The sequence below is a fragment of the Littorina saxatilis genome, linkage group LG7 (genome assembly GCF_037325665.1).
Source record: "Littorina saxatilis isolate snail1 linkage group LG7, US_GU_Lsax_2.0, whole genome shotgun sequence".
Classification (NCBI taxonomy): domain Eukaryota; kingdom Metazoa; phylum Mollusca; class Gastropoda; order Littorinimorpha; family Littorinidae; genus Littorina; species Littorina saxatilis.
Window position 1 is genome coordinate 18078710 of NC_090251.1, and position 27500 is coordinate 18106209.

The window sequence follows — 27500 nt, forward strand, 5'->3', positions numbered from 1 at the left end:
TCTCTCTCTCTCTCTTGTTTTAGTATGATTTGATGGTGGGTGGGTTTTTTTGGTGTGTGATTGTTCGTCTCCAGAACACATTGTAAGAAAAGGCCAAGTCTTTCATCTTTATCCTTGGAAAGTAAAGTGCAGTTCAGTTCAATTATCTCGGTTCAGTTCTCTCTCTTTCTTCGACGAGTGTTTTGCTTTTTGGTCTTTGTGACTGATTCTTCCTCTTTTGACCCCAACAAACCTCAGTTTTTCTCCCCCCCCCCCCCCCCCCCCCCCCCCCCCCTCCCCTATCGCTCCCCTATCGCTCCCCTCCCCTCGACCCATCCCCTACCCCCACTTGTGCTTCCTACTTCCCTCTCTTTCCCTTCTTATGTAACTGAAACCGTAAATGGCACTTTCATTTCTAAAGCAACGAACAGAACTATTGCCTGTCAAGCTAAGCTATAAATTCGGTAACATGGTGTAAGTCTTCGTGACATTAGGCCGGTTTGCAAACAATGTGAGTCACGCCATTTAGGACGGCACCCGGGCTCAATTCATCCGAGCGGAATGAAACGTTCTTTATTCCCCATGAAACCGATCTTTTCCCTAGATGCAGAAACCAAACACGACTTGCACTGAAATTCTGTACTGACACGTTCCAGTAGTTGACGCGTTACGTAGGTTTTGACACCTGGCACATTGTAACGCCGTAGTTCGTACTCAGCAGCGGAGTTGAGTATACATGTACAATTTAAACCCCCCTTTTTTTACCCTCAATTTAAGACCTTTTTTTGTAACACCCTGTTTTCTCCGATGCTCTGTTCAGAACGTTTTGAGAATGTACCCCCATTTTTAAGACACCCTCCTTTTTCAGGCGTGCTTTTCTTAGATTTTATGAGGTCTTAAAAGGGGGGTTCAACTGTATAATACATGACAAGGTGCTCTGTTTCACTGTATAATACATAACAAGGTGCTCTGTTTCACTGTATAATACATAACAAGGTGCTCTGTTTCACTGAATAATACATGACAAGGTGCTCTGTTTCACTGTATAATACATGACAAGGTGCTCTGTTTCACTGTATAATACATGACAAGGTGCTCTTTTTCACTGTATAATACATGACAAGGTGCTCTTTTTCACTGTATAATACATGGCAAGGTGCTCTGTTTCACTGTATAATACATAACAAGGTGCTCTGTTTCACTGTATAATACATAACAAGGTGCTCTGTTTCACTGTATAACTTACCTAGCAGTAAAAGCTGGAGACACCTTTCGGCGTTGAAACAAGGAGCTAGGTAAAAAAAAATAAAAAATAAACCACGTCACGCGTCAACATCGTGGTCGTGTCTCCATCTCAGTCTGTGATGACGGGCGTCTGATCATGATTCCTCTATGGATTCGGCATGAACACGGGCCCTGTTTAATGAGATTTGATCGAGAAGATACTTGTGAACATGCCTTGTATCCAGGCCAGCTAGTTAAAAGTTAATGATGATTGCAGGTACCCCCCGCGGGTTTGGGGGAGTCCCATATTGGTTGGGACGAGAAAGAATTTACCCGATGCTACCCAGCATGTCGTAAGAGGCGACTAACGGTTCTGTTTCGCCTTTTACCCTTGTTAAGTGTTTCTTGTATAGAATATAGTCAATGTTTGTAAAGATTTTAGTCAAGCCGTATGTAAGAAATGTTAAGTCCTTTGTACTGGAAACTTGCATTCTCCCAGTAAGGTCATATATTGTACTACGTTGCAAGCCCCTGGAGCAATTTTTTTTATTAGTGCTTTTGTGAACAAGAAAGTGAAACAATTAACAAGTGGCTCTATCCCATCTCCCCCCTTTCCCCTATCCCATCTCCCCCCTTTCCCCGTCGCGATATAACCTTGAATGGTTGAAAACGACGTTAAACACCAAATAAAGAAAGATGATTGCAGGTGTGTGGATCGTATGAAAAGCTTCTTGTAGACGCCAGGGGGACCCACGGTTGCGGGTTGTATATCACGATCGGTGATTTTCTCATTTGTCAGTGCGACGTGTGTGATTAATATTGGTTGACCAGTGCTAACGACTGCAGCGGGTAGTATTAAAAAAAGTAGGTAGAGAGAGACGGGGGGGGGGGGGGGGATTGGAGAGAGAGAGAAATCAAATCAAATTTTATTTTACGAGGGAGTGAGAGAGTGAGGGGGGGGGAGGGAGAGAGAGAGAGGAAGGGATGATGAGACGGACCGAGAAGGATCGAAAAGGAGAGAAATAATTGGGGGGAAACCTTTTGGAAGGGAACAATGAGTGTTAGGGGGGTAAGGGGGTCCCCCCAGTGATAAATTGACCTGAAGATATGTGTGGCATGCCGGGAATGTCGCAATAAAAGTTGTAACGGCATTTAAAAGGGTGCTGTCAGCCATTGTCATTGGCAAGTACCTCCCCATGCCTTAACGTTGAGTAATGTTGAGCAAAGCTTTGACATCTGAACACAGGAAAACTTTCAGGCACAGTCACTTCGTTGTAAGCCATCCATTATGTTTCATGAATGGAGGTGTAATACTCAGAGTAAGTGACCCGGCGTTAGAAAGAGAGACAGACAGACAGACAGAGATAGCGACAGAGACAGTTTTAGGTTTTTCAAAGCTGAGACATTCGGATCTTCTCTGTTCCTGCATATCTCCTTTATTCCGCTTTATCTGAGTTGATAGGTGTTCTTCTCTGCGCAAAATCTTCGACGGGCGAGAACACATGGCCTTGTCAGTCTGATGTCAACAACAGCCGTGTATGTGTGATTTCCAAATAGATTATTTCAGAGTAAAACTTGTACGCATTGATGGTCAAAAATGTCATGTCTGTAACAGCAGTGTGTGCATGAGTTAGTGATTTCTGATGCCTGTGGTTTGTCTTGTCAGAGGCGCTGGTGCGTGTAGCGTAGAGTAGCTAGTGTTGTGTTGTTGAATCAGCAAAATGTCGTTACATGGCTAACTTGTCTGTGTTGGTTGACAGCTGCTGTAATTGTTATCTAACTAGCTGTACTTTAGCTGTGATAGTGGTGCTAGGCCAGCATACTTACCATACCTGGTACATGGTTCACATGGGTTTGCCATTGTGATGTTATCCCTCAGTGTGTCAGTATTCACTAGTCGGTGTCTCTCACACACACACACACACACACACACACACACACACACACACACACACCCCCAATGTCAAGGGGCCTCTGTCTCTTGTCACATGTTATCTCAATCATTGCCAAATAGATACCACGCACAGAAGACACTTTTGTACTCAAATGTCCTTGGACACAACTAACAATCTAGACGGCTTCACAATGCGTGTCTGTCTCTTGATAGGTATATTCGACAACGAATGCTCTATCAAGCTGAAGGCTAGATGGAGGAATTTGAAAGACGATATTGGCTGCAATGGCTCCAATTCTTAGTCCTAAAAAATACACAATGCACCAATACATTGTTACGACTTTGCAAATGCTAGCACAGAAATGCACAATGAATACTGTTAAGTAATATGAAGATGTTTTTCTCTAAATTTCTTGAAACCGATAACTTGAACTATTTCAACAACTGAATAGTTGGTCTTTCCATGTCTTCAGAAAAACAGTAGATATTTTGTTTTTGATGGCATGTCAGGCAGAAGTACAGTAAAAAGCAGTACTGCTATGTTGTATTCAGTATCATTGGAGAAGTTGATTTTTATTGAAGCACAATACACTGTTACGAAGATTCGTTCTTCGAGTCTCAGATCTTTGTAGTATCGGCATTTGTCAAACTTCCAGTACAAGTGAAAAACCAATACATGTTATAGGCAAACGAACATTGCGGCCCCATCAGACCTGAACCATGACATTTTGTAGACGTATTCTGCTCTTCGTACAAAACCTTAACGTCTCTGCTGTTCAATCAATGACATTATATATAATAAAATCTGTTGATGGTGCACACTCAGTCACAAACCCAAACAGCCTTACCTGTTCCAAGTCTTATTAGGCATTCCCTGGCCCTGTCATATTGCGACACCCTCAACAATGATGCTGTCTGTCATGCGTGTCTGTAAAAATACCTCTTGTGCTGACTGACACTAATGGTACCCAAAGAGGGAGGGGACAGAATGGCAATTTGATGCAAGGGCGAGTAAGTTGAATTTTTTGTTGTGCAACTGTCAGCATTCTCCTATTGTCTGGCAGAATCGAAATCAAGAAATGAGGTTCAACGGTCGTGGGTTATAAATTCAGATTCAAGCTTTATTTGGGATCTTAATGAAATGCTGACAAATGAAAATGTGTGCTTCAGTTGCACTTTGAAAGTCCTGTCTGAAGATCCTCCATTTAGGACCTCCTCTCTGTATATAAGTTAGGACTTTGTTTTCTCAGACCTTCTGATGCAACTGGGGGAAGTCTTTAACTGGCTCCTTCTCTTTTGAGGCTGAATTTCTCTCTCTCCAGATATTAGGCCTTAAAACAGAGAGAGACAGAGAGAGAGAGAGAGAGAGAGAGAGAGAGAGAGAGAGAGAGAGAGAGAGAGAGAGAGATCACTCAATACAACACACACACACCACACACACCACACACACACACACACACACACCACATACACACGCCACACACACCACACACACACACACATATGCACACACACACACAGGCAGACATATACGCACGCACACACTCATACACACGCAGACACACACACACACACGCAGACACACACACACACACACACACACACACACACACACACACACACACACACACACACACACACACACAACAACCTCATCATCATGATCATCGTCGAGAGAGAGAGAGATGTCCGCTACTGGAAACATCAATATCTTTTATCAGAATATTTTATTTTTACAACCGTGTCAGTATGAAGGGGTGTAAACAGGAGGTTAGCCTTCGTGGTCGGCTGGGCGTTAAGCAAACAAACAAACAAAACAGAAGGTTAGCGGATTTGAGGATTATATTAGGAGGTAAAACATGGACTGGTAACCAGGCGAATCACCCATTGGGGAGGGGGGGGAGGGTGGAGGTGAGGGTTGACAGACATGTTGAATTAATCCCACTTATATAGGCTAATCGTGCTTAGCTCATCAGCGGTGTGGTCCAAAAAATATCACCGTTTCTTGGGAACATAACGCTCAAACAACATTCGTTTTCCAATCCCACTTCTGCTTCCGCCAAATCTCTCCGCCTGTTCTTTTATTTTTGTTATCAGTCTTGTTTTCTGCTTCATATGTCCTTTGCTTGTCTGACTTGCCTCTTTTTGTGTGTTAAACGGTTCTGTTGAGGTAGCAATTAGAGGCGAGTGATTCACACCGGGAGTTAAGGAAGCAGCCATTAGGTGATACACAGACACCTAGGAGGAGGATTTGTGATCAGGAAATGACACAATCGGCAAGGGGAAAAGTGTCTGAAGTTTCGGAAGACTGGTACCTCATTCGTTTCCCATCCGAGGTTGGGAGACATGTTTCAGTCAAGATTGCGTTAGGAAAATGGACACCTTCCCAAGCACCAAAGCTAGATCAGTGAACTAGGAGAGCATTTTTTGTGATATAGAAAACTGTTTAAAATCCGAAAACATAAAATGTATTTATCATCCGTTCTTTATTTCATTTTTTTTGGGGGGGAGGGGGTGCACCTGCACGATTCTTTGTGGATCTGTTTGTGCTCACACACAAGCCTTTTTTTTTATTCAAAGGTGAGGAGGGGGGGTGAAGAGAGAGGTTATGTAGCATATGACTCAATTGGCGGGGGGGGGGGGGGGGGGGTCCATGATCTTTAACACCTCCTTTAAACAGTATTTTCTTTAACACCTCAGGGTGATATCTGTTTGAAAAAAATCTGTTTTGCCACCACTGAGTTGGGTTCTATTATCCTTGTTATGTGGGTGTGTGGGATGATGGGTTGAAGGACATGGACATACCCGTTTAACCACCCTTGACAATCCTCCTCCAGCGCATCTCTTGCCGCAGAACCCGGGGAATGCAGTTTTGCCGTGGCCAGTGATAAATCCCGGGTAGAAATAGATACACGTGTCTGTTTCCTGTGCCCACGCGGCACACTCCAGCCACAGACAGGTATTTCCCTCTCTCAGGTGTGTGGGTCAGATAATTTATGCTGCTGTCGAGACTGGACGCTCGGACAGTGGCCCTGAGCACGGTGATTATGGCCACTTTGATAGAGGAGCGGGCACATTATTGGATTTACGGGACTTATGCCACCCTCTGTGATTGTAGGTCAAAGTCACAAGATATGCGTGTGTGTGTGTGTGTGGGGGGGGGGGGGGTCTAGCAATCACAGGTCTTAAAGGATGGAGGGGGGGGGGGGTAAAAAGATTGATTGATTGATTAAAAAGTGCCGGCAATTGTAAAAATCACAGGCATGTGAAGGGGGTGTGAAAGAAGGGTTGGGGACGGGGAGGTGTCAGGTGGGGCAGACGATTTATGACATTGGGAATTTGTGACTCCCCAGTGTCCAAACAGACTGATTACAATTTACATTGATGGGTACTTAGGGTAAATAAGAGTCCTTGAAGTATTTTGGCCAACTGTGAATTCATTGACTTCTGGGTTTATCAGACTTTAAAGATTTTGTTAAATCTTTGAAAATGCTGTAATTGAAGATTGAGTGGGTGTTTGTTCGTAACAGTAAGACATTGGGGTTCAGGCTAAGTGACGCAGAGTTATAGTGTATACTTAATGGTGATGTTTCACCGTTGGTATGTGTGTGTGCATGTGTTTGTGTGTCTGTGTGTGTTTGTGTGCATGTGTTTGTGTGTCTGTGTGTTTGTGTTTGTGTGTCTGTGTGCATGGATGTTTACAAATGTGTGGATGCATTTTGTGTGTGTGGGTTTTTTTTGTGTGTGTGTGTTTATGCATGCGTCCATGCTTACTCCCACAGATACACATCACATGCAATTTCACTATAGGATTAGAACCTTTTCTAATTCCTATTAACTCGATGTTCTTTAACTATATTTATACATAAATGCATATATTGTAAAGCAGTATGCATTGTTAGAGGATTTTTTAGTAGCAGTGTTTAAATGTCGAAGCTGCTTTTCCCATTTTTACCCAAGAGACCGACTGTATATTGTGTTATTGTATTTGTCAGACTTGATTGTACGAAGTCCCTACACATGTTGTAATTCGCTTAGAGCCAAATATTTTTGTTTTTTGTAAGGGATAGGCGCAATATAAATACACTTTATTATTATTATTATTATAGAAGTAAATACAGACTGTAATCCCAAAAACATTCATTAACAACCATGCAGGAGTGCATGTTTCATAGGGTTTGGTGTGGGTGCTTTTTGCCTGCAACGCTTCATGCATGCAGCTTGGATTACCAGGGATTTAATGGGGAAAATTTCTGTTTGTTACACTCAGACAATAAAGTTTTATTGAATTGAATTGAATGAGTACAGTGGAACCCCCCTTTTAAGACCTAAAAAAAATCTTAAAACATCAGGTCTTAAAAAGGAGGGAGTCTTAAATTGAGGGGTCTTAAAAGGGGGGTTCCACTGTATAGGTATGAGAGGTTGAATCACAAGCTGAAAGTGTAAGGGGAAACTTGGGGAAGACTTGTATTTTATTCAGTGCTGTTCAGGCCATGGTTATTTATTGAGGGTGCTTATCTTTCCTGAGAAGTATATACTGCTTTACTGATCTTACTGATTTGCAGTATATATGACTTTGAACACGGACTGTTTTTGAAACATTGATCTTATTATATTGTACCCAGGATACACACCTAAAGATTGTACTGTAAGTGTAAGTACAAGTATTGAACCTTGTGCTTAAAGGTAGGGATTTAAACGCATTAATTAAGCCAAGAGTATGACAAAGTGAAAGTGAAAGTGTGTTTATAATACTGTATTACTGTGTTGATGATGACGTTTTGCTCATACTTGTCATAGCATACTGAATTTTCTCATTTAAGACTCAGATTATTTCTCTTAGTCTGATTAACCTTTGTACTTTTGTTTTCTTCCGGTTTTTCTTGAATAATAGATTGTGAATTAACAGCAGTATGTTTTCTTGTCTTGTTTGTTTTACTTAAAAATACGTCATTATATGTACAGAATCTGTCGTCAGCACAAAATGTTGTATGATGCCTTGCTCTGTTTTCAGCACTGTTACAAGACAGTTTGTATCAGATTTATGTTGCAATGTCTTTGTAATGTAAATGATTTGTGATTACAATGTTTTGTATATTTTGTCAGATTTGTTTGTGCGTAGATCTCTTTGTAAACAATGTGTAATTCAATGGTTTGTGTATGTAAATGTTGCTGGGTTAATCAATACTGTGTTGATAGCACGCTGGTATAAGATGCATGTACATTCAGTTATGCTATTGCACTAATCTTTTTCTTTCAGTGTTGGCCAAGATCATTCAAACTGAAGGTCAAAGCAACAGTTTTAAAAAAAACCATTAAGACTTTTTTTGATACAGTAAAAAGGGCTTACATTATTTTTTTTCTTTCTGTTTGTTCAGGTACAGCCAGTAATGGGATCAATGGCGGATCTGAGGTAAGAGCGTGTTTGTGTGTCTGCATGTGTGGTGTGTGTGTGTGTGTGTGTGTGTGTGTGTGTGTGTGTGTGTGCTTGTGTGCGCATGATTGCTTTTAGCATTTCTGTTTCATATCAAGGTCTGAGGTTCAGTGTTAATTTTGTTTTCTTGAGCTATAAGCAATATAAATTGTCGCCTTTGCTGCACCAGTGTTTTGTTACTGGCGTCAAAGCTGTCAAAGACAGCACTGACACTGACATTTGTGGCACAGAAATACAAAAGACCACCTGTTCCAACAAAACAGGTGCTATTCTCTATAATACGCTGCTTTCCTGGTGCAGGAGAGTAGCCACATTCCAACTTCTCATGGATTGCATACATGGGATTTTTTGTTTTGTAAATGAAAAAACATTTCTGTAAATTGTAAAACCCAGCTGATGTAAAATGTCTCAGGTTTGTGGAGGTCTTAACAGGGGGATTCCACTGTATTGTCATTATTATAAGTTCTTCTTGAGTTACAAAATTCCTGACAAAACCGTTCTCGTTTTCACAGAGTTTTGTACCAGAGCCGGAGCCGGAGCCTGTGGCAGTCCCTGAACCTGAGCCCATCCGAGAGCCAGAGCCAGAAGCAGCGGTCATTCGCTCGACCACAACAGCAGTGGAGGCGACCCCGACCCCAACCCCGGCCAGCGGGGATCTGAACCTCGGCCTTTCTGCGGCAGAGATGAAGGAGCGTCTGAAGTCACGAAAGAGGGTGGACCCCCGTCTGCAGAAAACCAGCTTCGAGGCCAAGCATAAGATGTTTGAGAGAATGTGAGAGGATGAGAGAATATGCCGTTGTTTTTTGTGAGGTCAGTGTTTGAAATTGTAGAAAGGAAGAAAAAAAAAATATTTCATTGAATTCTCTTTTGAGGCACTATAGTTTTGCTTGAAGAAATTTGCTTGTTCAATTTTCTTTGGAGAAATCACTTGAAAAAAATGTCTTATTGATGAAAAGAAAATCTTCAGTGAACTTGCACTGAAGGACAGCTTGACCTTGACCTTGACCTCTGCTGAATGTCTGCAGTTTGGATCAGACTGCATGTGCCCCTGACCTCAATTAGAAGGTCACTTTGTTATTTCATCACCTCTGGTATTTTGTTGCACATCTTGTGTGAGTGTGTGCCCTTTCCTTTTTCTTGTTTTATCTGTCCTTGCATCACACCTCACATGCCGATCAATGCATGTGATGAACGAATGCTTTCTAATGTTCTTGTTACTAACTCGTATCGTTACCCCTTTTTTTCTTGTTTTTTTATGACATCGTCTTTCAAAGACTGTGTGTGCACAACTCTTTGAAGCAGCTTCCAAATCATGAGCATTTATTTTGCATTATACACATGGACCATGATGTACTTTTGTCCCCCCCCCCCCCCCCCCTTCAAAGTCAAAGGACTCACACTGTAAAAACTGAAAGTCAAAACGGTTTTCTTCTCTTGTTTTAAAGTAAGCTTGAAAACATCCTGAAGATGCGTTTATGTCCTGTTTTCATACTTGTTATCATGAATCAGTATTTGCAAAATTTTGACTGTAATAATAATATATGAAACATATGTTCGGCATTAAGATCAGATGATGTGTATTGAGTCTTCCTGAATTTAGGTTGTGAAGGGAACGTTTGTTTGGGAGCTAAAACCTTTATGATGATGACATGGGTGTTTTCTTCCCATAGAAATAAAAATGCTTTTGAAATGTGTAAAAGTTTCAACTATGTTAAGCAGAATGCTTTGACTCACAACCACAATTTCTTGTTCCTTTTGGATAAATAAATGCTGTCAGAGTTTGAAACAAGTACATATTGTGTGTGACGTTACAGTGAATTAACATTATTTGCCTCTTCTAATCATGATAGGTTTGTATGTCACACGATGTCTTGCATCATCTTTTTTTCTGTCAGTATGACTAGTATTTTCATCAATAGATGTTTTGGTCGTTTAGAGATTTTTAGCCAGAGGTTATATACACGTGATATCAGACGAATGTGGGTTTCTAATTTTTCTATTAAATTTGAATTGGATTGAAGCTAAAAGCTATCTATTTCGTATGCATTTACCACAGTAATGTTAAAAGAAAGTGTGTGTGTGTGGGTGTTAAAAGATTTACAAGAGGTCGAAAGGTCTTTCAAACAATACTGCCTTTTTTTCTCTTTTTTTTTTTTATATTCTACTCTGCCTTTGAGGGATGCAAATTTGAGTGACTGTGGAATACAGCAGAAAAGAAAACTTACAGATTATAGTTTTTAGGGCATGCGCAAAGGCTAACCAGCAAGTGTACACATCCAGGCAATGGGGATTTGGGGCATGCAAGGGAAATTAGCCATTTACCATTATGAACATTCTGCTCAATTTTTTAATTTCTTTTTGTTTTCTTTGGGTGTTGCGTGTCGATCGTCCTGTGTATTCATGCATAAAGACTGCCTTCCATTGTTGAAACTGAGTGCTTGTATAGATCGATTCACCTGTGTAGATGACATCGCAAGAAAATGCTAGCTTTTTATCTTAGGCGGCCCTAGAGTTGTATACTGGGATTTTTTTTAATTTTTTTTTTTTTTTAACACCATACGTTGAAAAATGTGGTGTTTTCACATTCAAGAGGATCTAATTGTTAAGGGTGATCAGTAGAAATGTGATGTTCAGGAGTATAGTTTAAGTTGCACAGTGAACAGATTTTACTTTGCGAAGGAAAAAAAGTCTAGGAAAGATCAGTTTGTGTTTGCATGTAGATTTTCTTTTTGTCATGTATTACATGTCTTTTACTCTTCCTTTTTTTTTCCTTTTTTGTTGTTTTCATTTGGGTTTTCTGGTCTTTGAAGAATTTAGAAATCATGAGTCTCTTGAATGTGAAGGCACAGGTGTGGTTTTGTTCTTTTTATATTATACCCATGTAGAGGAACCGTAGATTGGGAGATGTAGAACCATGCTTGTAGTTGTGAGACAGGACATTCATTTTTATTTTCTGAACTTTATATCAAGCTGTCTTTTTTTTCAAACTTGCTTTTTGATGCATTTGTAAATCGTCCTGTGGACGGAACAAACATGCTTCTCTATAAAAGAAAAATTAAAAAAAGTGCTGCCATTTCCATAAGAATTCATATTTAGTGTGAAACATGTGCATTGCCTCGTTTCCTTTCTAAGTTTGGATCATGAGGATTTCTTGCCAGGAAATTCTAAACATTAAAATGTTCAACCGGAGGGTTGAGATTGCTTGCTCTGTTCCGAATTACCAGTACTGAAAACATCCCCCCACCCCCCCCCCCCCCCCCCCCCCCCCCCCCCCCCCTCTGATTTTTGTATTATAAAAGTAATTTACCTATGGAGGTCGATTTATTGCATTGTTTTCTTGTAATTTTCCCAATTGAATCCCCCCCAGCTTGTTTGTTTGTTTTTGTTTCTTAACCAGGCTTGCAATGTATGAACACAAATGATAAGCATTTTATACAGTGCTGAATGTATTTTTTGTGTGCGATATAGAATTATATACACATCTGTTTGTACAAAAATCAATCACAATACATTTAGAATGATGACATTGATTTCTCATTGATCAATCAATGCTGTTTTTGTACGGTCACTATTGATCATGAGTTGGTAGTATTGTAGATGATTCAGGAATTGAGTTTGATGTCCATATCTTTTTTTCTATAATTTGCAAACAATTTCTCACTCTCTGCTTTGGTGCATGCCATGTACATAAGGTCCTTCAATTTATTGAAGATGTTTTCCTTTCAAATTCCCCGTCAGGTTCAAGGGGTCTATTTTGTAATGTTATTGAATTCAACTTCAGAAACATTCCAAGAGTGTGTTGCGGTATCTGCCTTGTGCCTATTTTTAGGCATGCAAACTATTTCCTGTCCGAGTTTAACACAATGAGTTTTCTCTTTAGTGATGGGGCCATGTTATTGCAATGGTTATTCCCAAACCTATGTTTCTGTAGTCTAGATCAGCTCATTCAAAAGTCCTTAGTTTATTTTTCTTCTCGGCACTTTGGTTCAGTTAAATATTGTTCTGATAAACCAAGTTGATGTCTTCAGTTTTCAAAATGATTCGGACCTCAAAACTGTACAAACATATTTTCTGATGCTGTCTCTTCTATAATATGCAATGTAAATTGTCTCAAAAGAGTCCATTTTGGCTACTGTTTTTCTCCCCACATTTGTATTTTCAGATGATAACATACACTCTCACTGCGTTTACTGAGGCACTTATTAGCACAAGTTTGAAGAGAACTTTTCAGTCTTTGTAGTTCATGTAGATCAGCACAATTATAATAATGAAAATGTCGCCCCAGCTCGGTCTCAAGATGTGTGGGTAGCTTTGTTTTCTCCTGGGGTCGCCATTTTGAGCTTCAAGCTTATCTTTTCCTTTCTTTAAGCTTTTATTCCACAAAATTACACAGCGACATAACCTTTGTTCTTGAAGAGGACAGACAAACGTGCAATTTCGATGTGAATAGTTTCTTTTTTCAATCACCAATTGTAATTTACACTTGTAGCTTTTTGGCTTTCAGAATCTTATTAGTATATGCACGGATTATAATGCTGGAATTTGCAGTGTACACTATAAAGTCTAGAGAAAGCTCTCTTTTCTTTTTCCTTTATGAAACAGGTGATGCGATGTCAGTTTATAACTAGCCCCAGAACCTCTTGACTTACAATTTTTGCGTTTCATTTCTCTTCTCCTGACACAAAACCAGTTTGAATCTGTCTTTCATCGCGTTGGTCTTGTGATAACTGATTCAACTGCACTGCTTGTACATACCATTAGAGTTTATCTGTCAACATCTGGGCTCTAATTTAACTTTTATCAGCAGGGAACTTCAAAATGTGAGAGATATTCTACTTTTTTTGGTCTACGTTGATTTGAGACAGCGGTGTAAGAGACTGACATTTAACCAAGGCTTTGTGCACGCACGCTTTGGTTTGAATTTGGTTTTGCACTGATTTGAAGGTGGTACAATATCACACTTACTCTGACGTGCTGTTACTTAGTGTTGTGCTTCACATTGACCATAATTACGCTGCTATATTGTACCATTTGCTAAATCATTAGCACAACTTATGCAATCAGATACTTGTTGAAGTTTTGTGTATGTGTGCACCAAGAGAAAATGTAGTGTATATTTTAGTACAGTGGTACCTGCGATGTGAGACCCAGCCCCTCCAGTGAGAGGACACCTCTGAGTGAAGGACACGAACACCTTATGTAGTCCTTTTATCCCTTTTCTTGACCAAAATTATACTGGTCATGACAGGCCACCTGCATTGCAAGCGACTGTCCTCTCATCACAGGTACAACTGTAATATAGAATTTAAGTAGAGGAGCAACAAGACTTTCTGACCACTTTATTGTGTCGACGGATCTTCAGCTATTCCCACTTTTGTAACTTTCATTCAGGATTTGCACAGTTGATTGATGAAGCACAAATCGCTTACTTTTTTTCCTTTTCGTTAGCAATGCGATAAATTGTTTACATGTGATGGCTATTTTAACTGACCCAATTCAATGTGTGATGCCAGTAAAAAAATAAAAAGCTATGTTCCATGCTTGAAACTGAGAACAGTGACCCTTTGAATGTGAGAAACAATTATTATTTGGGTATATTAATTAGTGTTTTGCTCATTAAATTATCAGAATTTTTTCTTAATGGTTGGTTGTCAGTTTTTCAGATTTTGGTGTAAACACTGTTTTTTAGCGAATTCATGTTTCTTGCGAATTGTCTAATTATTTGGACAGTTTGTCAAACAAATGGAGACTTAATATGACGGAAATTAATTTGTTTAATGTCGCATGGTCCCCCAAAAAAGGACAAAAACCACAGAATAATAACTCTTCACAAAGCTATGCTGATGCTGTAATAGAGACTTATGAAAATAACTGTTGAAGCTGTTGTATCTATTTGAGTTGATAATTTTATACAATTATGAGTTATTTAGCTGTATCTTTTTTGTGATTATTTTTACCATTGGTCATCAGATATTTTGGTGCAGAAATTTTTTGTTTTGTTTAATTTTTTATTGCTGTACTTATCATGAATAATCGACCAAGGGTTGTTAGCGGCAGAAGTGATAGTTGGAAGATGGTTGGATTGTGATAATAAGAAGTTTTCTGCATAGATTTATATTATAACGTCACCAGGCTGGAGCTACTCATTCCTGTGTCCATGATACCGCCTGTGCGCCATTTTGATTTTCTCTGGTTGCTCATTTCTTTACACTCTACTTGTATTCCAGGAACAAATACTTAAACCCACAATATTATTCATATATTTTGTTAAAATACACAATTGGAATATTAAAGTTGTCAAAACCAGACACTTGGTAGTGTTTTTGTGTTGATGGAAGTTGAATCTGTGGTCGTGTGAGTAAATTAATGCTTAACATGAATAATGGCAAAAATAGTCGGACAACAAAATTAAACGAGTTAAAATAGTAACACAGGGAGATCTAACACAGAGGTCCACTGAAATTCTAATCACCGGGGATGCGTTGCCTAGAGCTAACAATCTGTTCGCGAAGAGACAAAAAGTTTTCATGTTGTAGGCAACGCTATGTTCGCGGCGAACTGTTCTACCCTCTCAACCTACTTCGCTGACGGCCGAGTTCATGCATGCATATTGGGGGCGATCATGCAAACAGTCGCTTTGTACTTGTAACAGCATTGGCCCTCAGAGACCGGTGTGACGTTTTCATCTTTCGCCGTGTTGATATTTCGCTTCTCGGCCACGTTGATCTAGTATAAACTCTACACTGAACAAAAAAACACCCTTCGATAGTACTGATGAGCGACCTTGTGTACCTTATGGGGCCAAATTTGTCCAACCAATTTGTTTTATTTAACTTAGAAATTTGATTCATCCTAAAATGTTTTCCTTCTTACTCAAGGGACGTAACCACTCAGTACACGTTTTTGAAGAATTCGATTTTGGGTGTCTTCTTCTTCTTCTTCTTCTTCGTTCATGGGCTTAGACTCCCACGTTCACTCATGTTTTCAGCACGAGTGGATTTTTACGTGTATGACCGTTTTTACCCCGCCATTCAGGCAGCCATACGCCGATTTCGGGGGAGGCATGCTGGGTATTTTCGTGTTTCTATAACCCACCGAACTCTGACATGGATTACAGGATCTTTTCCGTGCGTACTTGGTCTTGTGCTTGCGTGTACACACGAAGGGGGTAAAGACACTAGCAGGTCTGTACATAAGTTGACCTGGGAGATCGGAAAAATCTCCACTCTTAATCCACCAGGCGGCAGCGACCGGGATTCGAACTCACGACCTCCCGATTAGGAGGCCGACGTCTTACCACCACGCCACTGCGCCCGTCGATTTTGGGGGTGAAATCTATTAAATTTTACCACCAATTTTCTTCACATGCAAGAAACTGACATGCTTTTCGTCCATAAATAATTTCACTTCTTAATTTTACCAGGAAACAACATTTCAGTCTTGAGTATATGTCGAGGGGGAAATAGTTACACAGGCGAAAGATGAAATCGTGACACCGGCACGGTTGGCCTAGTGGTAAGGCGTCCGCCCCGTGATCGGGAGGTCGTGGGTTCGAACCCGGGTCATACCTAAGACTTTAAAATTGGCAATCTAGTGGCTGCTCCGCCTGGCGTCTGGCATTATGGGGTTAGTGCTAGGACTGGTTGGTCCGGTGTCAGAATAATGTGACTGGGTGAGACATGAAGCCTGTGCTGCAACTTCTGTCTTGTGTGTGGCGCACTTATATGTCAAAGCAGCACCGCCCTGATATGGCCCTTCATGGTCGGCTGGGCGTTAAGCAAACAAACAAACAAAATTGGCCCTCAGGATATCTGTGAGTGTGTGTGTTTCTTACCTCACGTGGAAAAGCAGGGGCTTTCCTTTTTTTGGGGGGTGGTCAGATTCACAGTTGGATTTCTTGTTGATTCCGTGAAAAAGTGTTGTGGTCTTCATGTCAGTCAATAAAGGTTGATTAAAGGTGAAGGTTTAGGAGTAAATAGCTTGCGTTCTCTCTCTCTCTCTCTCTCTCTCTCTCTCTCTCTCTCTCGCTCTCTCTCTCTCGCTCTCTCGCTCTCTCTCTCTCCATGTCTCTGTCTCTATCTTTCTCTCTCTGTCCGTCTGTGTGTCTGTCTCTCCCTCCCTTTCTCTCTCTCTTTCTCGCTCTCTCTCTCGCCCCCCCCCGCCCCTCCCTCCGAGTCTCCCGCCCCCCCTCCTCTTTCTTTCCCCCTTCCGCACACACGCGCGCGTAAACACACACACACACACACCGTGACACACACACACACAGCCACTCACATACGCACACGCAAACAACTGCAAATACACCCACACACTTCATTGCACGGAGATATGAAGGTGGGGGAGAGAGAGAAAAAGAGAGAGAGACAGTGAGAGAGGTAAAGAGAGAGAGCGAGAGATAAAGAGAGGGGGAGACAGACGGACAGAGAGAGACATACAGAATATGTGTGTGTGAGAGAGAAAGAAAGAGACAGAGAGAGAGAGAGAGCTCTTTGCCTCTGTATGCCTCATCACAATAACCCGCAAGTGTCACTATCTGCACGCATTCTTCTCGCTCTGACTTTTTGTGGACGCCAGCCTTTTCCGATCTCGTGAAAAAAGCAGATAACGCGACCTTGCAGCAAATACAATATGACACACAAAACCACAGGTCAAACAACAAAACAAGCAAAGAAAGACACACAACTACACACACACACACACACACACTCAAAAAAGCTTACACACACGCACACGAACACACACACATACACACACACACACGCACAGACGCACACATACACAAACACAAATAAACACGCACAAGGCACACATATACACACACACACACACACACTTACATACGCACAGGCAAACAAGCAAATACACCCGCACACGTACTTCATTGCACGGAAATGTGAAGGTTTTTTTTTTTTTTTTGGAGGGGGGGGGGGGGACAGAGAGAGAGACAAAGAGAGAGAGAAAGAGAAACAGAGAGAGAGAGAGGGGGAGACAGAGCGACAGACGAACATAAAGAATGTGTGTGTGTGTGTGTGTGTGTGTGTGTGTGACGGTGTGTGTGTGTGTGTGAGAGAGAGAGAGAGGAAGAGAGCGAAAGAGAGAGAAAGAGAGCAAAAAAGATACGAGAGAGAGACTTTCAGACGGACACAAAGAGAGACAGAAAGATATATAGAGTTAGGTAAAAAGAAAGAGAAAGACATAAGGAGAGGGATATGGAAGAAAGAAAGAATGAGAAAGAGAGAGACAGAGACAGAGACGTAGACAGAAAGACAGGCACAGAGGGACAGAGAGAGCGAGACAGAGACTGAGGGAGAGCACGCAAGACAGAGAGAGAGACTGCGATAGAGAGAAAGAGAGAGAGAGTCAAACAGCAAGCTCAGTACAGTGCAATAGTTTTTGGCGTGCCACGTGCACCTCTCAGGTACGTTACAGAATGCTCAGCACTGCCTAGACCATTCTCGGCGAGCGGTCGCCTTTGTTACGCTTCAGTGACCCCAAACAATGGTACTCGTACCGAGCGCTTGCTAACGTTCGCGAGCGATACGACAAAACTATGCGTTGCCTAGAAAACGTTTGCAAACGTTCTGTTTCGGTCTGCCTAAGCAACGCACCTCAGATTCACGTGTGGGTGTTTTAAGGTGTGTGTGCGTTTTCTCTCTCTCCCTTTGGCTCTATTTTCTCTCACTCTCTCTCCTTCTCTGTCCCCCACTCTCTCTCTCTCTATTCTCTCTCTCCGAGTCTCTCTCTCTCTCTCTCTCTCTCTCTTTCTCTCTCTCTCTTTCTCAATTTAACGAAGACACCTTTCTACATGAACTTTGGAATTCCCCACTATCTGATACTTACAATTTTACGGATCCGGACGAAGCCCTAACACATTGGCTTAGTGCCTTCAATGACATATACGATAAACATGCTCCGTGGAGAATAAAGAGAGTTAGGCACATTGTAAAACCTAAATGGTTTGATAATGATTTACAACATGCCATTGACCATCGCGATTTTTTAAAGTCGGTTGGCAAGGAAGAGGAATACAGAGAACAGAGAAATAAGGTAAATTCACTTAAACGAACAAAAAAGATAAAATATTTTCGTGACCTAGCATCAAGTTCAAAGCAAAACTCAAAGAATATATGGAAGGCAATAAATGAACTTACGAATAAAAAGGCTGCCAGTCATCCGAGTTGTATCAAGGACATATCTCCCGATGCTTTAAACACACATTTTTCCAAAATTGCTGAAAATGTGATTAAAAATGACAAGTCCAAATTAAATGATTTGAAAGTTTTAGAAGAATTTTGCAAATCAAAACAAATTTCATGTCAAGCAAAAATTCCCCTTCTTACAGTACCTGAAGTTTTTCACGCACTTACACACCTCAAGCAAACAGGCACCCGGGGGCTCGATGGGCTTGATGGTAGGATTCTTAAATTGTCAGCCCCCGTAATTTCTGAAACACTTACCTACATTTACAATCTCTGTTTAGACAAAAAATATTTTCCAGTCGCCCTGAAACAGGCTAAAGTCATTCCTCTATTTAAATCAGGTGACAAAAGAGACCCCTCAAATTATAGGCCAATTTCCATTTTGTCTGTGTTATCAAAACCACTGGAAAAGCATATCAACAAACACATCCTAACACATTTCAACCAAAACAACTTATTCCATCCTAAACAATCAGGATTTAGAGCTAAGCATTCCTGCCACACTGCCTTAATCTCTCTTGTTGATCAGTGGTTGGACAAAATAAACGATAATGAATTCTGTGGTGCCATTTTCGTAGACTTTGCAAAAGCCTTTGACGTAATTGATCACACATTATTGCTTAGAAAATTCGGTTTGTATGGCGTCGGATATGATACTATCAATCTTGTTAGTTCATTCCTCTCTGACAGACAACAGACAGTTCTTACAAACACTAGAGCATCGAGCATGCAAGCTGTAGATTACGGTGTACCACAAGGATCGGTATTAGGACCTCTGCTCTTCTCAATATATGTTAATGACCTCCCCCTTTATATTCAACATTTATGTGAACTTTTTGCAGATGATACCACAATTCACTCCAGTAACAAAAATTTAACTCGCTTATCAGAATCCCTCCAAGGAAGTCTAAACCAGCTGACAGAATGGACTGACCTAAATCACATGTCTCTTAACCCAAAGAAAACCAAATATATGATAATTACAACTAGACAAAAACGACAGAATTTTACCTCAACTGGTCCCGATTTAATGATTGACGGCAATATAGTGGAAAAAGTCGACCATCACAAAGTTCTAGGTGTCCACATCGATAACAACCTGTCTTGGTCAACTCACATTGAACAACTTAGTAAATTAGTGTCAAAGAAAGTGTACCTCTTATCTAGAATTAAACACTTCCTTAATTGTCAAGCCAGGAAGTTATTTTTCACTGCTCATATTCAGTCTCTTATTGATTACGCATCCACTCTATGGGACTCTGCAAGTGATAATTCCCTAAAGCTACTCAGCAGATTACACAAAAGAGCGCTAAAAGTAGTATTACTCAAACAGACTACTCTCACCGACTCAGACTACATCAACATAGGGGTCCTACCTCTGAAGTCAAGAATGAATTACAACAAAGGAATAATGATGCATAAAATTATGACAGAAAATGCACCCGAAACCATTTGCTCAAAGTTCTCTTTGAAGAATTCGCACCACTTTATAAAACTAAACACTCCTCTTCCTAGGATAGACCTATTTAAATCAAGTCTTGTTTATTCAGGAAGCAGCCTCTGGAACGCTCTTCCGGACGCCCTGCGGCAATCCACCAACACAGATTCTTTTAGAACCAAATATTCTTTCCATTTAATGAACTCTATGAACAAATAAACTTGATTGGTATGTTTTCTTTGTATACAGTTGTTCATTATCGGAATTATGGTTTATTGTGACAAAATCACGAAGATTTGGCTCTGTAATACATTGTTTTGCTGAGCTAATGTATTGTTGGGTTACTTTCCGTTTATCTTCATTGCTTTACACCCAATTTTGAACACTACCTTATGATCTACAATGCTTCTACATAATGCGCTTCATGTACATAAACTTATATGTTCTACCATTAATGTTTTTATGTAACCTTTTTTTCCCTAGTCATAGTTATAGTAAAATAGTTTAGTCCCTCTTTAGGGCGAGGGCCAGATGCAAAAAAGCATATCTATGCTTATTCTTGTCACCCTCGAAAAATAAAGATTTGTCATTGTCATTGTCATTGTCTCTCTCTCTTAGTGTTAGTGCTTCTGTGTGTTTGTGTCTGAACTGACATTCTGACACAGAAGAAAAAAAGATTTGACATCCACACTTTTATACAGACTTTGCAAACATGAGTTTTGGAGAGGAAAAAAACACTGCAGTCTTAGGTCAAGTCGTACACTTTTTTTTATTTTATATTATGTTTATCAAGAAACGCAAGCATCTTTACAGGAACAAAATTCAAACATATAACACATACACAACCTATACTGTTAAATCCACATAAAACAAATGGACATAATTTAAACTCCACTTACAATATATTGTTTCAGAAATGAAAGTTATGGAAGTGCAATAACATATGGATTCAATCTCAAACATGAATATAATGGTGTATGAATGATGCAAGAGCAGGTGTAAATGACACACAAACACACGCACAGACACTCACATGCACACAGACACACACAAACACACAGTGTCACACACACATACACTCACACACAGTGTCACACACACACACCACACACACACACACAATAACACACACACACAAACACACAATTATCAAGCAAAGGAATGTTTACTCATCAGTCAGCTAAAAATCTGACTTGCACACATTAATATTGCACACAACAACTCCATTCTCACAACAATGTATAGTATTTAACACAAATAAAAACAAATCCATAATACTACAATAACAACATTCTTCAGCACCTGAAAATAACTATCTTAAAATCAGTGCATAAATATGTGCACCTGTGTCATTTTCAAACATAAAACCCACACACACTGACACGCACACACACACACGCACACACTGACACCCTCCACAACTTGATCCTTACCAGTCAACCTGTCACTTCCCTCAAGCATATTTTGATGTTTCAGATAACAGTTCTTTCATCAGTGTTCCCTTCAGGGAAAAAGTTGCTTATCTTCTGATACCTATGGACAGCGACGTCACAGCCTTAAACCTTCAGGGCAGTATTTGTTTGGCCCCTTTACAAATACAATGTAAGGCTCTGTTATGATCTGATTTTCTGATAAATACCTATCAGTTTTAAATCTGATCTCTGTAATGATTTATGGCTGGAAATACCTTTGTCGGAGCCCAGTATTTGAGTCAAATGTGGACGTTCAATGCATCCTTGAAATTAAGTGCAAAGTTCAAAGATGGGTCACATTTTGCAAACACAACACCCAGAGCATCTTGATCGAAGGTTAAAGTAACTTGTTTTGTTGCTGATCAAAGGCACGGCTACCATTTCATGTAAACTTAACGCACACCTTCTGCGTGTTCTGTAAATGTCTTGTTACTCTTACCATATTTACCATACTTCTACTTGTCAAGCCTTCATGGTCTTTGTAATGTTTCGTGAGTTTGAAACTTAATTGATGTTTCTGCTGGAGGGGGGGGGGGGGGGGGGGGGGGGGAGGTTGGAGGAGGGAGGAGGGCCGGAGGTGGGAAGACACTTTAATTTCTACTTGTATTCAACATTCACCAAACAAACAAACAAAACTCACACACCATATTGCACAAAGCTAGAGTTTCTCTGTGACTTTTCAACCAGGTTGGATCACATAGATTGCATACTGAGAAATGTACATCATCATTCTCAAATGCATGTCACACACCGTCGCTCGAGCACGGGAAGACACAACAGTGAGACACTGTCAGACAGTACAGTATTTGCAATTTGATAAACATTTAAGTATAGGTTTCATGATATTTGAGTGTAATGTTCAGATGCTCCACTAAATATAGTTCCACATGATTCACTCCACTCTACTGCAACAATATTTGGCTTTATCATACATTCAACTTGGAGCATCTCAGTTCCCTCTTGTGTTTGTGTGAGGGGGGAAGGGTACAGGGGAGGGGAGGGGAATTCATTCATTCATTGCAGAAACAACATTAAACAAGAAGGGCAAAGCCCATACGACTCACATGCTTTACACATTTTTCCTACCAAAATACATGTGACCTTGACCCAAGGTCAAGGTCATCCAAGGTCATGCAACACAAAGCTGTTAATTCAAGACATAGGAAGTACAATGGTGCTTATTGGCTCTTTCTACCATGAGATATGGTCACTTTTAGTGGTTCACTACCTTATTTTGGTCACATTTCATAAGGGTCAAAGTGACCTTGACCTTGATCATATGTGACCAAATGTGTCTCATGATGAAAGCATAACATGTGCCCCACATAATTTTTAAGTTTGAAACAGTTATCTTCCATAGTTCAGGGTCAAGGTCACTTCAAAATATGTATACAATCCAACTTTGAAGAGCTCCTGTGACCTTGACCTTGAAGCAAGGTAAACCAAACTGGTATCAAAAGATGGGGCTTACTTTGCCCTATATATCATATATAGGTGAGGTATTGAATCTCAAAAACTTCAGAGAAAATGTGAAAAAATGTGAAAAATAGCTGTTTTTTAGGCAACATTTATGGCCCCTGCGACCTTGACCTTGAAGCAAGGTCAAGATGCTATGTATGTTTTTTGGGGCCTTGTCATCATACACCATCTTGCCAAATTTGGTACTGATAGACTGAATAGTGTCCAAGAAATATCCAACGTTAAAGTTTTCCGGACGGACGGACGGACGGACGGACGACTCGGGTGAGTACATAGACGCACTTTTGCTTCTCAAGTGACTCAAAAACCATTCCTGAACATCAGTGGAAGTCGCCCTTTGAAGACCATAAACAAGTCGCGTAAGGCGAAATTACTACATTTAGTCAAGCTGTGGAACTCACAGAATGAAACTGAACGTAGTCCGCCGCTAGTGCAAAAGGCAGTGAAAGTGACGAGCCTGTTTGGCGCGGTAGCGGTTGCGCTGTGCTTCATAGCACGCTTTACTGTACCTCTCTTCGTTTTAACTTTCTGAGCGTGTTTTTAATCCAAACATATCATATCTATATGTTTTTGGAATCAGGAACCGACAAGGAATAAGATAAAATAGTTTTTAAAACGATTTCGGAAATTTAATTTTAATCATAATTTTTATATTTTTAATTTTCAAAGCTTGTTTTTAATCCGAATATAACATATTTATATGTTTTTGGAATCAGAACATGATGAAGAATAAAATAAAAGTAATTTTGGATCGTTTTATAAAAAAATAATTTTAATTACAATTTTCAGATTTTTAATGACCAAAGTCATCAATTAATTTTTAAGCCACCAAGCTGAAATGCAATACCGAAGTCCGGCCTTCGTCAAAGATTGCTTTACGAAAATTTCAATCAATTTGATTGAAAAATGAGGGTGTGACAGTGCCGCCTCAACTTTTACAAAAAGCCGGATATGACGTCATCAAAAGTATTTATCGAAAAAAAGAAAAAAACGTCCGGCAGGGGCGGATCTGGGTTTTGAAAGGGGGGGGTGCAAAGTTTTTTTTTTTTTTTTTTGTATCTTATCAGCGAAGGCGCGAAGCGCCGAACCGATGGCGCGAAGCGCCGAGCATGCTAGGGGGGTCCGGGGATTTTTTTTTAAAAAGGAAGCAAAATTGTGCAATCTGGTGCAATCTGAGCGTGTAAAGTGCTATTTTCAGGTGATACATTTTTCTTCTTTTTTTTTCCTTCTTTTTTTTTTTTTTTTTGTCCCGCTGGGGGGGGGGGGGTGCAATTGCACCCATTGCACCCCCCCCAGATCCGCCCCTGTGACCGGGGATATCATTCCCAGGAACTCTCATGTAAAATTTCATAAAGATCGGTCCAGTAGTTTGGTCTGAATCGCTCTACACACACACATGCACAGACAGACAGACAGACAGACACACACACATACACCACGACCCTCGTCTCGATTCCCCCTCTATGTTAAAACATTTAGTCAAAACTTGACTAAATGTAATAAAAACACAAGAAAATCAGGTCCAAGAAGGAGGGAGTATTAAAAAAGGAGGGGGGGGGGGGGGGGTGGGTATCAAATGTTATGAACAGAAAGTCTAAGAAAGTAGGGGGTTATACAGGGTGACACAAAAAAAACAGAGCCCACCAAAAGTTTAATATTTTCTGAAATAATCAGCCGATTCTTTTATTTTTTCAGGTGAGCCAAGCTGAAATGATGTTCTAACAGCCCACCAAGTTTGAGCTTCAAGATGTCATGGACAACGGAGCATAAGACATTTATAGTCGAGGCCTATTTTCGGTCGAATTCTATCCAGACTGGTCAGCCGCAGATGTGGGATCGCTCTTACAGCTGCTGTTATTGCTGCCTTAAGATCAGGGATGGTCTGGGGGTTGTTGCCATATACCCTGTCCTTGAGGTACCCCCACAGATAAAAATCTGGGGGGTTCAAGTCCGGTGAATAGGGGGACCACTCTGGGTCACATCTGCGGCTGACCAGTCTGGATAGAATTCGACCGAAAATAGGCCTCGACTATAAATGTCTTATGCTCCGTTGTCCATGACATCTTGAAGCTCAAACTTGGTGGGCTGTTAGAACATCATTTCAGCTTGGCTCACCTGAAAAAATAAAAGAATCGGCTGATTATTTCAGAAAATATTAAACTTTTGGTGGGATAGATCTGTTTTTTTTGTGTCACCCTGTACAAAGGGAGTCTTATTAAATCGGAGGGTCTTAAACAAGGAGAACCACTGGATCCGGGACTTCATACACTGAACAATATCCAGTACAATTCAGACAATTCAATGAACGAACACTCTTCACACATGCACCAGGGATGAAAGTTGATATCAAAATTGTTCGAAATCTGGAAATATCTGCCTAAGTTCTACTCCATGATCTCAACATCCTGAGTGGTTTGACAATCAGGAACACCAATACAAAAATAAAACACAACAGTAACCAGTTCAGGTAAGTAACTAAGTTCTTTATCAAAATGACGTCAGCCTGGCGCTCACTTCATCAGGATGATAAGGATAAGTTAGGAATCAGGAACACCATCAGGAAATCATTTCTTAAATCAGGAGTTCCTGATTTCCCAATGAAAACGTTCATTACTGACACACTCATGTTTACAGTTTCTGTCTTTCTCCTCCACCTTCATTCACACCACAGCATCCAGGAAAAATGAATGTGCCTGGAAAGATCGTGTTCAGAGTTTTGCTATGATTTTCATATCATTTAATGTGTCAAAATCATAGCAAAACTCTGAAAATGATTTTGACACTCCAAATGGTTTTCAAATCAGGAAATCATCGTATAAGTCTGATTTATGGATGGGATCTTTTCCCCGTTTCACCCCCTACCATACACACAACTGGCACGAACACTGTTTCTGTTTTTACCATCTCCCTTCAATCCTCATTTACACCACAGCATTCAGACGGTCAACAACAACTTTCCACACTACGGTCAGTGCAATGCCCGGTCAGCTGGCCCCACTGCCAGAGCTGAAGAGACGGCCAGTGACCGGACAGATGAACTTGTTCTTGGCGCAGTGGACGTGAGTGACCACACCGTTGGGGTACCGGACGAAGGTCGGGTCGTTGAAGGCTCGCTTGCATACTGCACACAGCCTGCAACAAGAGAGGGAAAATATCAATCACCATGCTCAGCTGAATGGAAGGAAGGAAAGAAGGCAGAAGGAAGGAAGGAAGGAAGGAAGAAGTGAAAAAAAGGTCAAACAAACAAACAAACAAGGGAACAAGCAAAGGCAAGTACAAGTATGTAACATATAATCAATCAATAAAAGAAGTCAGGAAGAAAGTAAGACCAACTTACATGAGTGACAGACAGACAGAAAGATGGATGGATGAAAAGGACACAAGTCGCGTAAAGCGAAAATACAACATTTAGTCAAGCTCAGTCGAACTCACAAAATGAAACTGAACGCAAAGCATTTTTTCCGCAAGACCGTACACTCGTAGCATCGTCTGTCCACCGCTCGTGGCAAAGGCAGTGAAATTAACAATCCAGAAAAGCGCGGTAGCGGTTGCGCTGAGGAGGATAGCCTGCTTTTCTATATCTCTATTCTTTTTAACTCTCTGAACGTGTTTTTAATCCAAACATATCATATCTATATGTTTTAGGAATCAGGAACGGACAAAGAATAAAATGAAATTGTTTTTAAATCGATTTCGGAAATTTAAGTTTAATCATAATTTTAAAAGCTTGTTTTTAATCCGAATATAACATAATTATATGTTTTTGGAATCAAAAAATGATGAAGAATACAATAAACGTAATTTTGGATCGTTTTATAAAAAAATAATTTTAATTACAATTTTCAGATTTTTAATGACCAAAGTCATTAATTAAATTTTAAGCCCCCAAGCTGAAATGCAATACCAAAGTCCGGCCTTCGTCGAAGATTGCTTTGCCAAAATTTCAATCAATTTGATTGAAAAATGAGGGTGTGACAGAGCCGCCTCAACTTTTACAAAATGCCGGATATGTCATCAAAGACATTTATCAACAAAATGAAAAAAACGTCTGGGGATATCATACCCAGGAACTCTCATGTAAAATTTCATACAGATCGGTCCAGTAGTTTACTCTGAATCGCTCTACACACACACACACACACACACACACACACACACACACACACACACACACACACACACACACAGGTCCAGTAGTTTACTCTGAATAGCTCTACACACACACACACACACACACACACACACACACACACACACACACACACACTCACAGGTCCAGTAGTTTACTCTGAATCGCTCTACACACACACACACACACACACACACACACACACACACACACACACACACATACACCACGACCCTCGTCTCGATTCCCCTC

At 40.5% G+C, this 27500-nt stretch overlaps 2 protein-coding genes and 1 long non-coding RNA gene across 14 annotated transcripts in view; 2 read left to right on the top strand and 1 right to left on the bottom strand.

Annotated features, from left to right (window-relative positions):
- Positions 1-14839, top strand: part of LOC138970832 (Na(+)/H(+) exchange regulatory cofactor NHE-RF2-like) — a 102432-nt gene extending 87593 nt beyond the window's left edge. For all 12 annotated transcript variants that reach the window (XM_070343379.1, XM_070343381.1, XM_070343377.1 and 9 more), the window contains 2 exons: positions 8476-8510; positions 9044-14839. In XM_070343379.1, coding sequence (XP_070199480.1) covers positions 8476-8510; positions 9044-9307 — 299 coding nt within the window. In that variant the 3' untranslated portion in view covers positions 9308-14839. The remainder of the gene's footprint in view (positions 1-8475; positions 8511-9043) is intronic.
- On the top strand, positions 412-1296 carry LOC138970834 (uncharacterized). Its single transcript, XR_011457084.1, has 2 exons — positions 412-1071; positions 1136-1296. It is a non-coding gene; the product is annotated as an uncharacterized lncRNA (long non-coding RNA).
- Positions 14840-24793: 9954 nt separating the features above from the next.
- LOC138970835 (transforming growth factor-beta receptor-associated protein 1-like) overlaps positions 24794-27500 on the bottom strand; it is a 24831-nt gene continuing 22124 nt past the window's right edge. The window contains exon 22 of the mRNA XM_070343383.1: positions 24794-26251. Coding sequence (XP_070199484.1) covers positions 26104-26251 — 148 coding nt within the window. The 3' untranslated portion in view covers positions 24794-26103. The remainder of the gene's footprint in view (positions 26252-27500) is intronic.